At 33.7% G+C, this 17,456-nt stretch overlaps 1 protein-coding gene across 2 annotated transcripts in view; it reads left to right on the forward strand.

Moving 5' to 3' along the window:
• LOC129915851 (uncharacterized) overlaps nucleotides 1-16,535 on the forward strand; it is a 337,223-nt gene extending 320,688 nt beyond the window's left edge. For both annotated transcript variants that reach the window (XM_055995543.1, XM_055995542.1), the window contains 3 exons: nucleotides 1,701-2,419; nucleotides 2,479-2,644; nucleotides 14,392-16,535. In XM_055995543.1, coding sequence (XP_055851518.1) covers nucleotides 1,701-2,419; nucleotides 2,479-2,644; nucleotides 14,392-16,338 — 2,832 coding nt within the window. In that variant the 3' untranslated portion in view covers nucleotides 16,339-16,535. The remainder of the gene's footprint in view (nucleotides 1-1,700; nucleotides 2,420-2,478; nucleotides 2,645-14,391) is intronic.
• The last annotated feature ends 921 nt before the right edge of the window (nucleotides 16,536-17,456 follow it).

Raw genomic sequence — 17,456 nt, forward strand, 5'->3', positions numbered from 1 at the left:
TTTTTTATACTTTCAACAACTTGTCCCTTTACAAAGCTCTAAAAAGTAAACTACAAGTCCGATTTTAGTAATTCTTTCTGATTTTGATTCAGATTTTATTCTAGAATTTAGAAATACTATTGAAATATTCTCCGAGGAACTTTAAATTTTTGACTTTTTTCCGCAAAATCCCCAGTGTGTACCGTGCCATTTGATTTATCGAAGCATAACAATACTACTTTTTATCTATTAGTAGTAAATATTTTCATCCGTAAGTAAGTAGGTACTACATGATTTACCAAAATAAAAAATTAAATTTTGACTTTTTTTGGTATTTAAAAAAACAATACTGAAGTAAAATTTTAAAATAAAACAAGGCATTTCGACAAAGTTATTTTTCTGAGACCCATTAGATCAGAAATCATTTATTTTTCTAACTTACCGTCCCATTTCTGCTATATCCAAGTAACTACACTTTTTTTTTAATATTTTGTTTTATTTAAAATGCAGTGAAACTTTCAGTGTTTTCCTTAAAATAGACTAGGGACACAAAAACTGAAAATGGATCACAAGGATTTCAATGCCAACACACATGCTACCCGCGATTAAAAATGAAAAATTGAAAACTCGCCACACAGTCATTGAAATCGTTGTGACTTTTTTTGTGTTCGAATAGTCGCGCGACCAAAATCGCATGTGTTTTCCAAGACATAACCCAATTTATATGTTAAAAGTTTTTGGAAAAGTGATCTACTAATTTTCAATTAGGTAGCTGATGAAAAGATTGTTTAGTTTTGAAAATTTCATTGCAGCATTTTCTGGTAGAAACTTTTACTTTAAGAAAGTGTAGACAAACTTAACTACTTTTGTAGAAAATACTATCAAAAACCAGAGGAGTACGTTGAGTTGCGCGGCGTGTCGGGGGCCCCAGGGCACGGCCCTCCTTGCCCCAATGGTGTGTACTCCCCTGTCAAAAATGGAAACAGCCATTTTTATTTACTTTCTAATTTCATATATCAAGTTCTAAAAATGACTCATGCTTCAGTCTGTAAAACTTGAAAACAGTTTGTGATTGAAGTTCATCAAGTTATTTGAACTTTCACTTCACATTTATTGTACCTACGAGTAGGTATATTTATTTGCATTTTCGTTATCCTTTTGTGTCAGTTCTTTTTTTATCAATCAAAATTTTGGTAGAACTCATATCTACATGTGACAAATGTACAACATCATTTTAAATGACACAAGACACACATTTCAATTCATAATCTTTCATATACCAAACGAGTACACGCAAAACACATACCTGCAATTATAAATCCATCATAGTAGTTTGCTGCAGGTGATGAAATGACAAAGGGAACAGATGCGACGTGTCGCACAAAGACTCGCCCCTTTATAGATAACCCAATTCCTCACTTTCACGTTAACTTAAACTGACACGACACACGAAAGTGACAAATTCAATTCACCATCCGCATGTGTGCATAAAATTCGTTCGTGTGCGGCGTGTTTTTGCATTCCAAAGTACTTACGGCGGGCGACAACAACATGCCACTGCCACACCTTTTTTGAATGCATCATATACACAATCATATGTATGCTCTGCTTGTTCCAACTATTACCTACAATACAAGGCTTCCTCCAAAAAAAACACCCATAACCCACCTCAATAGCAGTGTGACATTAATTTTCGTTTTCTGTTTATTTGTTTCTAACAGCACGACCCAGAGCAATGTACGCCTGGTGGTGAGGATGGGAACTACATTATGTTTGCACGCGCCACCTCCGGCGACAAGCGTAACAACAACAAATTCTCCCCATGTTCACTCAAATCCATCGAACCCGTCCTTAACGCAAAAGCGCGCAGTGTCAAAGGCTGCTTCACCGAACCGCAGACGTCCATTTGCGGCAATGGTGTCGTCGAACCGGGCGAACAGTGTGACTGCGGTTGGGAAGAGGACTGCAAGGACAGCTGCTGCTTCCCAATGTCTCGGCACGCGAGACTCGACGAACGGCCCTGCACTCTAACACCCCGCGCCATGTGCAGCCCTTCGCAAGGGCCCTGCTGCACAACCGATTGCAAATTGAAGTTCGGTGACAAGTGTCGCGATGACAATGGCTGCCGTGATCCAAGTTTCTGTGATGGACGGATGCCGCAATGTCCGGCATCGGTGAACAAACCTAACAAGACCATCTGCAACAAAGAGTTTGTCTGCTATATGGGCGAGTGCACGGGTAGCATATGCCTGGCGTACGGATTAGAGTCCTGTCAGTGTATACCTGGACCAAGTGACCCCAAGACAAAGTCGTGTGAGCTGTGTTGCAAGCAGCCAGGCGAAGGCCAGGCATGTCGCAGTTCCTTCGAATGGAACGAGCCACCGTTTGATGTCCCTGATATGTTCGCTAAGCCCGGGACACCATGTAACGATTACAATGGGTAAGTTCGGATACCGACCGAGAGTAGTTGTTCTCAATTAATAAATCTTATTCCTGCAGATACTGTGACGTCTTCCAGAAATGTCGTGAAGTTGATCCATCCGGTCCATTGGCTACACTCCGCAAGCTGCTGTTGTCCGAAGAAAGCATCGCCTCCTTCAAGAAATGGATACAAACCAACTGGTATACAGTGGCCTTGGCTATCGTTGGAGTATTCCTTCTGCTGGTAAGTACTATTGCATTCCATTTACCGTTTGGAAGCAACGACAGCAGCCATGACGGAAATAACCTTTTATAGGATTTTGTTGTCGGATTTCCGTTTCCCTTACATGGTTATCCGGTTATCCCGTTTAATTTGTACTTTTTCTGTTTCTTTAAATTTATTTCGTTTCCGATTGAATTTTCTTATCCTTTTTGTTCTTGTCTTTATATTTTGTTGTTGTTGTTTTTTGTTTTTATTATGATGATGATGGTGGTGGTTGGTCGTCGTTCTCTTCTCTCAGTTTGTACATGTTATTCGGCAAATAGCAAACGACTATGATGATGCTACTGCTGCTGGTAATAGTACTGGTACTGGAAACGGTAACGGAGAGATTGCCAGAGAGCTAAGAAGGAGTAAGTTTTGTGTTAATATATATCTCTTCTTCGTCGTCGTCATGATGATGTAGGACTAGCTTTGGGCTGTCTATCATGAGTGTGTATCGCTAGATTGTGTTGTGTAGCTTCAAATAGATAAGATAAACTTAAATGTTTCTGCCGCATAGCAGGGATATGGATGGGATAAACCTATATGATTCATGGAGATGATATGATGTTTGATGGAAGGACGAGGGATCGATATGAAGGTGGTCGGTCGAGTGCAACATTGTCCATCAGAGATATACCGTATAGATGGCGCATTGGCGTTAATAATATTGCATTGGGTATATGGACTGGATGGTCAAGTGTTAGCCTCTTGTTGTTGTTGATGGAAGTTCAATAACAGTTAATTGGGTCATTGAAAGAGATAAAATATTTTCTGTGATTTGAAACTTTAAGGAATTTAAGAAATTTAATAGGATATTGATTAGATATTTAAGAATAAACATTGTTTTGGAAGGAGTTTTGTCATTATAGACCTTCGTTTCAGAATATTAGATTTCAAAGGATAGGGTCACACGTATAATTGAAGATTGAAATCAATTTATGTTCTTAATGAGGATTCGAACAATTAAGTTTTTAAAAGTGTCAGAAATCTCGGAAAACGATGCAAATATAGAGACAATTTTTTTATGTAAATTTATATCCTTGAAAAAAAAACGTTAAAGCTTTAATTTTCTCGATTTTGAATACTGGGAATACATATGTCGGAATCTTGGATGGGCTCAAGATTTAAAAAAATAAGGTGTTTACTTTCATATTAGATTAATGTATTGCTTGGATTATAGCTCATTGCTTTGCTTCCTTTTTATTAGATCAGCAATGTAGAGAGGAACTCTCAATGCTGAGCCTTACTATCAATCATAATCTAGAATACAGGTCACAGTGGATAGGAAAAAATGCGGCAAAGCTTAGTCTACTAGCATGAAAAAAAGGCGGTCTTACACTTATAGCCAGTGGGCTTGGGACCACCGTTTCTAATTATGGCGATACACTCATAAACTGTATTGTTTGGTATTTTTCTGACAGTTGTAGTTCAATTTGCTTTAAAATTGAAATGTGAATTTGGCTGTTTGAACATTTAAAAATGTGCATTTTTGGACTATTGGACATTTTGCAATATCTGTATTGAAGATACACGAATTCGTATTGCGCCAATCAAAAGCGCGTAACCGAAAACCTAAGAATACAAATTATTTTTTTTTATAATGGACGTGCACTCCAGAATTAGTCCAGCATCAGCATGTCCCTCAAAAAGGCGAATCTTCTTTGCCGCCAATTACAATTTACATTCCTTTTTTCTACGTTTATTTATGTACTATCAGCTCTTACAATAAGGTTTTTGTAATCTGCAAAAATAAATGCTGAAGTGCCTCAGGGTACTGTTTCGTATCCGATATTTTTTTAAATATTCATTAATGATCTCCAGTCTGAAATATCTAATCCAATTGATCGTTTTTCTGAAGGCAGTAAGCACTCTTTGGTTGTGAGTCTTTTAACTAACTTATTAAAAATTCTAAATGAAAAAAACCTGCAAAAATCCCAATGGTATTTACTCTCGTTGGAGTGGAAATAATACCCTTTGTCACTAAATATTAATGGCACTGGCATTGAGGAAAATGAGTAACTTTCTAATCTTGGTATGTATGTCACTAAGTATCTTCTGTGGATAGATCATACGATGGAAGTAATTAAACATAATTGGTCCTTCAACTCAATTCAGTCTTTTGGGCGGAAATTAAGAGATGACATTTTAAAATGGAGCAAATATTATCATAACAAAAAAAGCATTAAAATCTTTCCAAGACTGGCTTAATGTTAAGAATCTCTTCTTGTTTTATCATTCTGTCGCAGGCGCGGATCTAGAAATTCGGTTTGGGGGGGGGGGGGGGGGGGTCACAGAATTGTAAGATACAGATTGTACCTAAGCACAATCGAAACGTCGAGAGAAAAGAAAAAGTAAAATCAAAATACGACCTGTAGCCAGGGGCGGACTGGCCCACCGGGCAACCGGGAATTTTCCCGGTAGGCCCTCGGGCAAGAAGAAAATTTTTAAAAGCACTTGAAATTCTATTTTGTAAAAGAAAACTTTCTCATAAAATGCTCGGTTGCTAGTCAATATAAACATATTGTGGCCTCCTATAAAGCCTATATGCTTGTGGCCGTTTTAGTAAATGTAGGCCCCCTATAGATCTTTGAAGGCCCACCGAATTTTGTTTGTGGTCCTTTAGTCAATGTAGGCCCTCTTTCGATCTTTCAAGGTTCACAGAATTATGCTTGTGGCCCTTTTATTAAATGTAGGCCCCCTATAGATCTTTGAAGGCCCATCGAATTTTGTTTGTGGCCCTTTAGTCAATGTAGGCCTCCTTTCGATCTCTCAAGGTTCACAGAATTATGCTTGTGGCCGTTTTAGTAAATGTAGGCCCCCTATAGATCTTTGAAGGCCCACCGAATTTTGTTTGTGGTCCTTTAGTCAATGTAGGCCCTCTTTCGATCTTTCAAGGTTCACAGAATTATGCTTGTGGCCGTTTTAGTTAATGTAGGCCCCCTATAGATCTTTGAAGGCCCATCGAATTTTGTTTGTGGCCCTTTAGTCAATGTAGGCCTCCTTTCGATCTTTCAAGGTTCACAGAATTATGCTTGTGGCCGTTTTAGTAAATGTAGGCCCCCTATAGATCTTTGAAGGCCCACCGAATTTTGTTTGTGGTCCTTTAGTCAATGTAGGCCCTCTTTCGATCTTTCAAGGTTCACAGAATTATGCTTGTGGCCGTTTTAGTAAATGTAGGCCCCCTATAGATCTTTGAAGGCCCACCGAATTTTGTTTGTGGTCCTTTAGTCAATGTAGGCCCTCTTTCGATCTTTCAAGGTTCACAGAATTATGCTTGTGGCCCTTTTAGTAAATGTAGGCCCTCTATAGATCTTTGAAGGCCCACCGAATTTTGTTTGTTGCCCTTTAGTCAATGTAGGCCTCCTATTTATCTTTCGAGGTCCAAAGAATAATTTTTGTGGCCCTTTAGTCAATGTAGGCCTCCTATGGATCTTTCGAGGTCCACAGAATTATGTTTGTGGCCCTTTAGTCAATGTAGGCCTCCTATGGATCTTTTACAATAACAATTTGCCTTAGATACTCCACTTTAAAGTTCCTATCGATATGCATCCTTTTGAAATTTTTTAAATTAAAATATTGTTAATAACTGTAATTGCTGCCGTTGTTTTTTAATAATTTTTTTTTAATTTAAAGTATTTTTTTAAGAAAACTGCGGTTCCCGCCTAAAAGGGGGCAGATAGACCCTCCCCCCTTTCCATAATAAACATTCACTGTATTAAGCGGCCCACCAGACAAAACACTTTTGGAGGAAATTTAATCTTTTTTTAGAGCAATATTTATGTCTTACTCAGCCCAAAAAAGAGATACGACCAAAATAACAAAAAAAAAACTAAAAAAAATTGAAATTTTTGATTTTCTTTAGTGTTTTTTTCGACTGTTTAGATACGCAAATTTTTTTCTGAATTTTAAAACAAATATTATTCTTATAGGAAAAAAAACATTATTCTTATAGGAAATTTAATTCTCTACAAAAAAAGTTTTAAATGCGATACATACAAATTTTGCTTTGTTTGCAAGATATATTAAGAACTTCAAAAATGGGGCTTTTGCACCCCTATCTTCAATTTTCACCCTCTCATTTAATAGCACTCCGTGGTTTTATTTTTAGAAAATAGTTTCGGGATTTAGGATAAACAATATCATATGAGATCGTTTTTTTTATAAAATAATGCTTTAAATTGATAAAAATATGCTACTTGTATTTGTTAAAGAAAAATGGCTTAAAAAGATCAAAAACAGTAGGTTTTCGAAGTCCATATTTTATCCAATTTTAGCCGTATTTAATTTTTGTGACCATTATGTTGAAAGATAAAGTAGTAGGGTGCTTCTTAAAAATCAATTTTCGAAATTTTAATGGGACAACCTTTCATTTTGTTCTTTTTGCCTTAAATATAAATTGGGTAAAATTTAGTATAGTTTAAACACGTTCTAGGGGTCGCTACCACAATTCAAAGTTTTGAAAAATATTTTATTTTTTTTTCTCAGAAAATTTTAAAATTTTTAATCAGAATTAAGTACTTTATATTATATCTTTAGCTGTTTTGAAAGAAATTTTGATAAAAATACAGCGGAATAAAAATGACGTTTAATTTTGAATATTTTTGAATTTGACATTTTTTTTTTAGTTATTCTGTAGAATAGCTAACTGAATGATTTTTTTTAATTGAAAAATTTAATGTTTTTATCGGATTTTTTTGAGCTTATATCTTTATTCGTCAGACAGTTAACTGACTGTTTATTAAAAGATTAAAAATCGGGTCTTTAGCGTACTTTGTATTGTAACAAAAAAAATTGTTGAAATTGATCTTTTTTTTTTTACTTAAATCTTTAGTGAATGGTAGCGACCCCTACATTTTAATATTAAAATCGGAAAAAAATACCATATACTATGCTTATATGGTAGAACATAATGCAGGGGTGTCCCATTAAAAAATCGAAAAAAAAATTTTTTCGACCATATAAGAAGCACCCTATAAAGTAGTATTCTCTTTTCTCCTTTATATCTAAAAATACTCAAAGGATACAAAAAAACTATTAGTAAAAACATTAAAAATGTCGTTTTTTCCTTTCTTGAATTGTTTTTTCTTAAGTTTTTTACAATTTTTTAATTTGAAAAAAATTTTAAAGGATACATATCGATAGAAAATTTATTTATCTTCAAAATATTACTTAATAAAAATTTTCAAATTCAGCTTGGTTTTCAAGTTATAGACAAAAACCCAAAAAGTAACAAAAAGGGTCGAAAATATTGATAGTTACAAAATCCATAGATTTTCAAGAAAAGTATTTTGTTATCTTTTCCAAAAAACGTAATACACATGCAAAATTTAAAACGATGAGGATTCGAAAAATTTTGATTTTTTCTTTCAGTAAGAAATTTTTTGTCAAAAATTTACTTTAAAAATCTTTTTATGTAATGTCTCTTAAACATCTGAAGTGACCCAAAAAAATATTTTAGTGTTTGTTGCTTATTTATTCAGCTATCAGGGCCGGTTTTTCTGTTCAGATTGGTCGTTTATTACTCAAGATATTGCCCGAATGGGTACTAACTATGCTGGGAAAAAACAACGACAAAAAACTGAGAAATTATGTCTCGAAAACGTATCCATCGTAATTTTTTGTACAGTAATTTCCGAGACCCTTAGGTCAAAGCACGTAAGAAAATAAAATGCACGACTGGGTCGCACTTACTTGCTCTTGTAGTTAAAAGTATCTTTATCTTTAATATCTATTGAATATTTAAGATTTTGTTAAGTTCCGAGAAAAAAATTAAAAACAATATAAAGTTAAAAAATTAAATTTAAAATATAAACTTTTTTTAAATTTTGTTTTGCATTTTACACTATAAAATGATAAGAAATACCTGTATGTAGATTTTGAAATATAGAAACCTAAAAAATATGACAGTTTTTGCAAAAACGACAACGCCATATTTCCGTTTTCCAAATTTTTTGAGAAAAACTAAAAATGCAGTTTTGTTAGAATCCAAAAGACTATTACGTACACAAAATTTCGAGAACCGTTTACGAAAAAATTGCCATACCTCCAAAACGGTATATTGAAAAAAAAAAACGGGTCTTTGGAACTAGGTAAAAATCATCTGTACCAAGTTTCAAGGAAATCCATCTACCATCTATCCGTTTACGCCCTAGCTCGTAGGACAGACCGACGACGGACGGAATGACGTAATTTTAATTTTGTAATTAATTAAACACCGTTTTAAATGATCGTTTACACAAAACTAAGTACCTATGCTATTTGATATCTTCAATGAAAAGGAACTTTCAGAAAAAAATTTCGAAAATCGTTAAAGCCGTTTTATAAAAAAATAATTTTTTATATATAAAATTTTTCTAACATTTTTCAAAAAATATAGTTGGTATACCATTTATTAGAAATAAAAAAACGAAATTTCCATAAAATTTATCAACCCGTTTTCAAAAAATCGATTTTTCAAAAGACCCTAAAAAAAATTTCAATTTGTCCTCCAGGGAATCACCCAAAACTATTATCTACCAAGTTTGAAAAAAATCACTCCATTAGTTTAGGCTATAACTCGCGGTACTTACAGACGGACAGACAGACCAGAATAGCGGGACCCACTTTTTTAGCATACCTACTCTATCATCTTAATGTCATGTCTGATTGTTATCTCAAGTCCGATTATTTTTTCGAATTTTTAACTTGCCCTATATGTAGTACCAATATCGCAAGTAAAAATGTCAATTTGTCCCCACCTTTCGAGACAAACCGGGACCAGTTATAAAATTGAATTTAATATAGCCACGGAATTCGTTAGAACATCATTTTTTAGATAATTTTATTGTGAATAAGACTGTTAAAATGAGTAAAAATGGAGCTATTAAATATAAATGGTACCAACCTCTTTTCCAAGATGGCGGCTGATTTCGACAAAAAATTGACTTTTATGATAAGGACATTCACCCAAATACATTCCACGAAAAAAAATTTAGTCCTACGAAAAATGCGATTTGATTTACTAATTTGCCTGGGCTATAATATCATTCTAGAACGTTGTGTTGAGATCAAATAATAATAATAATAACATTCTACATTAGTCAAACAAATTAAGATAAAGATTTTTTCGATTTGTATTTGTACATATTTTTGGAAGAGTTGGACATTTATGAAAAGTGACATTCGATATATTGATATATAAAGACCTTATATTAGATACATAAAGAATACATATTTTCTTTTGACTAAACTGAAAGTAACACCCACTTAACGTTTTAAAATGAATGTTATATAACTTAGCCCTGTACATTTTTTTTATTTTCAATCACTCAAATAAATTGATCCGCCTGTTCACAGATTATAGATCAATAAACGTGAAAAAATTTAATATCAAGAAACAGTTTCTGCATATCAACTTTTCTTTTTAAAAATTTTAAAAGTGAATTATGTATTTGTGGCCCTTTTCCTTAAAGTCCCGGGAGGCCCTTTGACCCCCAGTCCGCCCCTGCCTGTAGCCCACGAAGAAGATAACATTCATTAAATAAAGAAAGGTCACGTAATAAGGCAAAATTCCAATAAATTAATTTTTCTATATTTAATTTTTAATTAATACAATGAAAGCTTTTTTTTAAATCTGTTGAAATTATTGAGGTTGTCATTTTAAACAAAATTAGAAGTTAATAACCTTTCTACACTGTGTGAATCTTGAACCTAGTTAAAATAAACAGAAATCACTTTGATTTAACTATTTTTCAGAATGATTTTTCGTTGAAGGCCATCATTTTCAAATGTATTTTTTTTTTTTTCAAAATTGAATCAACGTTGACCATACCACATTTTACATTGCGATTGCAGTTGAATGTTTTTATCAAAATCGCAGGGACCGGTTTGGAGAAAATTACCTATATTTTTACAAAATTCTTACGTGGAAGGTACCTTAATTTATGGTTCAACTGTACTAAAAGTAGGAAAATAATTCAGAAATGTTTTTCTTCCACATTCGTGTTTTGAGTAGAACTCGCCTGGTGCCCTTCACTTAAAAAAAACTTTAAAGTTTCGATTACATCGATGTTTTTAAGAGCGATGTTTTCAGCATCATTATTTTTCTGGTTTTAAAAGTTTTCATTAAAAAAATGTGTAAGAAAACAAAAAAATTTTTGTATGGCCTCATTGCATATATTTACAACTTAAAACGACTTCTTGCTAATATGCCCATGAATCATTTCCTAAAGCATAGTCATAACAATAAAGAAACCCTTCTTATGGTTTAAAAGCTCGTTTCCACCTTTTTGCCTTATAATTTTCTGTTTTTCATCTGAGGTTTTGGGGGGGTGTCATGACACCAACAACCCCCCCCCCCCCCCCCCCTAGATCCGCCACTGTTCTGTCGTTCGATGAAAGTCTTCGAACCAAATTTCAGACCGGTTATATATACTCTCAAACTCGCACTTCTATAAGAATAAATAAATAGAATTTTCGAACTGGCATTTTAGCAGATCTTACTGAATTGTTTTTTTTTTTGTTAAGTTTTTTTTAACTTAACAATGAAATCGTTTCAGATTTAAAAATTTTGTTCCCTTATAAAAAATGGAACAAAACCAACATTTCGTTATTTCAGTGACATTTCATAAGTTCCCAGTTTCAACTGGTTTTCTTTAGGTCTAACACTTCCTGAGTTCCATTTAATCGAGAATCAGTACAGTAGCGTATCTTTACAACAAAATACTAGAGCAAGCGTAGTCGTTGAAAAATTAAACTATGCTCATATCCATTTTTCTTCTCTGCCGTTGTAATATTCTGTGTAGGCTTGGCCTTTGTAACCCAAAGAAAATGTTATTTTTTTAAATAATACCATTCTCAAAAATAAAAAAAATCACTTTAAGACAGTGTTTAATACTAACACTGGCCAGCAATTTTTAACTTTTTCAAATTTTCCAGAAAGATTTATATCAAATTTTATAGATTTGGGTTCAGTTAGCTCAAAATAATATTGGTTTCTTTCTAGCAGCTCTAGTTTTTTCTAGAAAAATTTATATTAAACTCAATGTATTTGGGGTCAGTAAACCAAAGCTTTATTTTTTTAAATATTTTATTTTTTCACATTTTTGAGGTAATTTCGTACTCATTGTAAAGTTATACTAATTTAAATGTATTGCTTACATTTTCCAGAAATTTTATTATCGAACCTAATGCACTTAAGTTCACTTAGCCTAAAAATCACACTGGCTACTTTCTAGGAGCTCTATATTTTAATTTTTCACATTTTTGGGGTAAATTTATACTATTTTTTTTTTAGATTTTATTATTACAAGCGTTTATAAGGTTTTGTTGGCAAAATTTGTTTCGAATGTAATTTTTTTGGTTCAGTTAGTAAAATAAAAATAACAAAAACAAAAAAATTTATGAATTTCTTTGCCTTTTCATGTATGAATAATTTAAAAACTAGAGCTGCTAGAAAAAAACTAATGATATTTTTGGAATTAGAACCTTTAATTTAGTAAGAAATGATAAACAACGGTCTGGAAAATTTTTGTGTGTTGGGCAGTGTAATGTTCAATTTTCGAGTGTACCAAAAAATGAAAAAACTACATACACAAAATTAAAACAACAACTGTCAACTGATATTTCCTTATGAAACACATTTTTTTTCTTTTGTGTACATACATTACATTTGCTATTATAGTTGTGATTGAGCAAACATTTCCTTATCTAGTCCGGTCAATTTAGACATCCGAGGTTACATTAATTCCCAGCAAGCTGAAAATTGGTAGGATTGTTGAAAACACCATCATAAATTAAATCTAAAAAGTCCTCATCGATCCGAGGTGTGGAAAAAAATTTACGGGGGGTCAAAGGTCACAAAAACTGGTTTTTCGCGATTTTCAGCAAAACGGTAAGTCTCATCAAAAAATTTTCAATGCAAGAATTGTAGACCAGATTATTATATATAAAAAGTGTCATGACACTTTTTTTCCTAAGACCCACCGTTTCTTAGGTATAACGATTCAAAAAGTTGAAGTTGAGTTGTAATCGTCATAATCTGGCTTATTCTGAAAAAAAACTCCTAACTGAAAAGTTCCTGAAATTTCATTATTTTTTTAGCTTGAATTTCGTTCTTCAATGGTTTAGAATATGGTAAACCAAAAAAAAATGGAAATTTTCGCCATTTTTCCGATTGGGGCCCTCCTCCCGAAACCATTTCCCTGGGAATTTTTGTTTAAAATATGTCTAAATATATACAGGGTGTGCAATAGAGAATGGACAACCCTAAAACGGCTGATAGCTACACTTATGACTGTTCTAAAAACAGACAGAAAAAAGTTCTATCGCAACCAGTTCATAAAATATTGGCTTTTTTTCGTTCAGTGTATTTTAAATTTTATCATCTTGTGTTTTCGTTCACTACAACCACGACTGAATGAATTTTATTTATTTCTATTTTTATAATTTTCTACAATAATTGTATGGGTACATAAATGCTTTTAAAACTGCAAAGCTATTGCACATTTTCGTAAAAAAAATTTTGAAATCTGTTTTTTGATGCAAAATGTAAAAAAAGTATTTTATGAAAAATTTTAAACACCTGTGGTATAAAATAAATCTATGGAAACTTAGGTGGACAACTTTCTTAAAAATTTTCTCGTTTAAGGGGAATATTTTTAAGAAAGTTGGCCACTTAGGTTTTCATAGATTTATTTTATACCACAGGTGTTTAAAATTTTTCATAAAATACTTTTTTTACATTTTGCATCAAAAAACAGATTTCAAATTTTTTTTACGAAAATGTGCAATAGCTTTGCAGTTTTTAAAGAATTTATGTACCCATACAATTATTGTAGAAAATTATAAAAAAAAGAAATAAATAAAATTCATTCATTCGTGGTTGTAGTGAACGAAAACACAAGATGATAAAATTTAAAATACACTGAACGAAAAAAAGCCAATATTTTATGAACTGGTTGCGATAGAACTTTTTTCTGTCTGTTTTTAGAACAGTCATAAGTGTAGCTATCAGCCGTTTTAGGGTTGTCCATTCTCTATTGCACACCCTGTATATATTCAGACATATTCTAAACAAAAATTCCCAGGGAAATGGTTTCGGGAGGAGGGCCCCAATCGGAAAAATGGTGAAAATTTCCATTTTTTTTTTGGTTTCCCATATTCTAAACCATTGAAGAACGAAATTCAAGCTAAAAAAATAATGAAATTTCAGGAACTTTTCAGTTAGGAGTTTTTTTTCAGAATAAGCCAGATTATGACGATTACAACTCAACTTCAACTTTTTGAATCGTTATACCTAAGAAACGGTGGGTCTTAGGAAAAAAAGTGTCATGACACTTTTTATATATAATAATCTGGTCTACAATTCTTGCATTGAAAATTTTTTGATGAGACTTACCGTTTTGCTGAAAATCGTGAAAAACCAGTTTTTGTGACCTTTGACCCCCCGTAAATTTTTTTCCACACCTCGGATCGATGAGGACTTTTTAGATTTAATTTATGATGGTGTTTCCAACAATCCTACCAATTTTCAGCTTGCTGGGAATTAATGTAACCTCACCCCCTTATTTTAGTCTAATTTGACCGGACTATATCACCATCATAATTTTTTGTAATTTGTTTTCCTTAAATTCATTTTTGATATTTTTATTTATTTGGTTTTTTTTTTCATTTTAACCGTTGAGAACTTAACCTTCTTATTGCATTTTTGACGATCATTAAATATCAATTTTTATTTTATTCAACAGATCCTCAGCACGAAATTACTAGCCAAACGTTCCAACTTAAAACTAAAATCGGTCACAATAATCCACAGCGCAACAACAGAAACAGTACGTCTACCAGACGACAACAACGGCGTGATCGTACACACGGCCGTCCGTACAAAAGTGCCCTTCAAGAAAAAGGTTCGCGGCGAACGAACTGTCAAGACAAAAATAATCACCAAATCTGCTAATGGCCTAACACCCGGCAGTAATTCAAAACAACAAAATCTCTTCAATTCTAAGCAACAACATGATGCTATTCTCAAGAAACCCACACGGAAGAAGAATCGTGTTGCAGCACCATTACCAACTAAAGCTGCGCCAGCACCTCCAACTGCCAACACTACAAATGAAACTGAAAATCCTCCACCATTAGCTAAGCCAATAGTAGTTGAGTCAAAATCAAAATCAAAGACAAAGTCGAGTAAAAAACACAAGGAAATCATTGATTATTCGAATGGAACTCGACTGCCATCTAGCGGACATACGAATACTTTCGGAAAAGTCCACAAATGGCTGCTGGAATCACCGATTGTATCGCAGCCACTTTCACACATTGAGCATTCATCAAAAGTCCGAAAAGTTATGTCCAAGTCACAATCAACGCCCGAACGACTTGTTCAAAAGTCTCCACAAAAGACCAAGTCAGTGGGCAATCTTAGCAATGAGAAAGTTAAACTTCAAGTCGTCTATAAGCCACCGTTTAAGTTTTCTTTGCGGTTATCTAAAAACTCTGCTGTGAAGACGCATGTGATAGGAAGTGGGTTGAATAAAATTAAACGAAAGACTCGCTCCAGTGATAAAAAGCGAGTCAATGCAACGGCAATAGCTCCAGATAGGCTTGGAAGTGAACGCGGCAAGAGAACCGCTTTCCTTCTTCGCCAAAACATCGAGGAAGAGAATCAAGTCTTAACCAATAGTGAACCAAACTATGAGACTTTGAATCCAAAGAACCCTCCATCAATTCCAGCGGAGAGTTCTCCTCTCTATGAAAACATGCTGCCAACGGCAGAAGTCAAAGATCCCAAACCCAGTACATCGAAGTCATCGGGGGCACGAATGATCTCAGGACACATGAGTCGCAGTTCGAGCAACACCACTTTAAATGCTGTCCCAACTCAACCACACAGCTACAGCCGCAGCAATTCCATATCAAACCAGTCCACAGCTGCGAAACATCCAGCAAGTCGCAAGTACAGTGATAACTCTGTGCATTTGAGTCGCAACTTTGGCAGCACTCAAAACCTTATCCACCCCAGTAGTAGTCAGACAAATCTGTCCAAGTCAAAGAAGCGCAGCAGTCTGAATCTGAAGACTTCCTCGTCAGCTGCTGTCGCAGCAGCGGGACACTTTCAACCCCCAACGAAACGCAGTAATTCGAATTTAAACCTGCGCCGAGAGAACTCAGCAACAAAGGACACCGAAACACCGTCACCGCAACAACCACCGCCTCTAAAGCGCAGCTCTAGCAACAATACCACTCAACCAGCAGTCCTTCCCCCGCCCCAATTACTACCCCCGCAACGAGGTTCTATAGCTCGTGGCAGCTTTAGTAATATCCCGCGAGCCAGTTTAAATTTCCAGCGCCAATCATCCCAGCCTAGTTGTAGCAACAATTTTAATAGTAGTTTTAACAATCATCATCATAATTTAAGTACCAATAGCCCCCACACTGCCACCTGTGATGAAACCAGCAACAAGACTCGTCCGTTTGACTGGACGCTGTCATCAAGCAGCGGCCCAAGTAGTCATAGCAGCAGTAGCAATCAGGATAAAATCAAAAGAGGAAGTCGTAATAGTGCATCGCCAGGGTTGCACCATCAGCTTCAACATCAGCAACAGCAACAACAACAACAACAACAACAACAACAACAACTGCCCTCAGACCTAGAGGTAATGGTCTCAGATGTAGAAAATTTGGTTAGTTAGGAATTATTTAAAATCTTTATGTAAAGATTATTTTAACGAGTATTTTAAGTTGTTTCTTTGGGGTTTTTTTTTATAATAAATTAATTTTAGTTTAACTGATGTTTCCTTTGTAGGCACTGATAAAGCAATTTTTAAGGATGTTAACTATAAATAGGTATTATGAATATGCTTTGCAACTGATCGATGTTTATAATAAATTAATATGTGGTTGTGGGTGAATGGGCTTTTTTCTGTAAAAATAAATTTGTGCTGTACATTTTTTAGGCGGTATTAAAAAAGAATTTTAATTTTATAATGAGGGTAGATGAGAGAGTTTATACTGTTTTTGAGTTTAAAAAAATCATCTTGTAATTTTTATAAATATTACATAACAAAATCTTAAAATAACTTTAAAATAATTTTAAACAAAAAAAAACCGTAAAAAAGGTATTTTAAAATCGATTTTAAGTTTTAATAGATTTTTAAACGTTCTTTAGCAGAATTCATAAGTCGCACAGAAAAATGCATAACACATTAAATGTTGGTAATTTTTTGGTAAATTCTCATTCATCTTTAGATTTTTCATTAGTTCAGATAGCTTTGTACAACATCGTGCAATTGTATAATTTTACCCACTAGTATTTAACTTTTATAACATGGAAAATTTCCCTCATAATTTTGTAACACAATGAATTTATAAGTTTTAAGTGAAAAATAAACTTAAAATAAAGTTTGCTGCTCAACTCTTTTGTTTAAGCGATCTCAATAAAAAAATATTAATTTAAAATTGTATATTATAATGATTTTATTAATATTTAAACATGAAATAATTAAAGCGTAGTGTTTTTCTACTTACTTCTGTTTAATTGGTAAACAAATTTCAGTTTCCGAAATTCCCTAGCTTCTTTGTATTTATTAGTACCAGTTTTCACTTGAGTTCACCTAATAAATTTGTTGCAGTTAAAAAAAAACCCATTAAATTGTATGTCCACTGCATATTCACCTATAAGATTACACTGGTCTGCAAGGAAATTCTCCTATAAAAAAAAAAAACTATACTTTTCTAAGGAATTTTTCTATGCTGATTCTGAATCCGAAGTTGGAATTGGCCGTCACGTCACGTTTTTTTAGATATTCGC

The sequence above is a fragment of the Episyrphus balteatus genome, chromosome 3, assembly GCF_945859705.1.
Source record: "Episyrphus balteatus chromosome 3, idEpiBalt1.1, whole genome shotgun sequence".
Lineage (NCBI taxonomy): Eukaryota > Metazoa > Arthropoda > Insecta > Diptera > Syrphidae > Episyrphus > Episyrphus balteatus.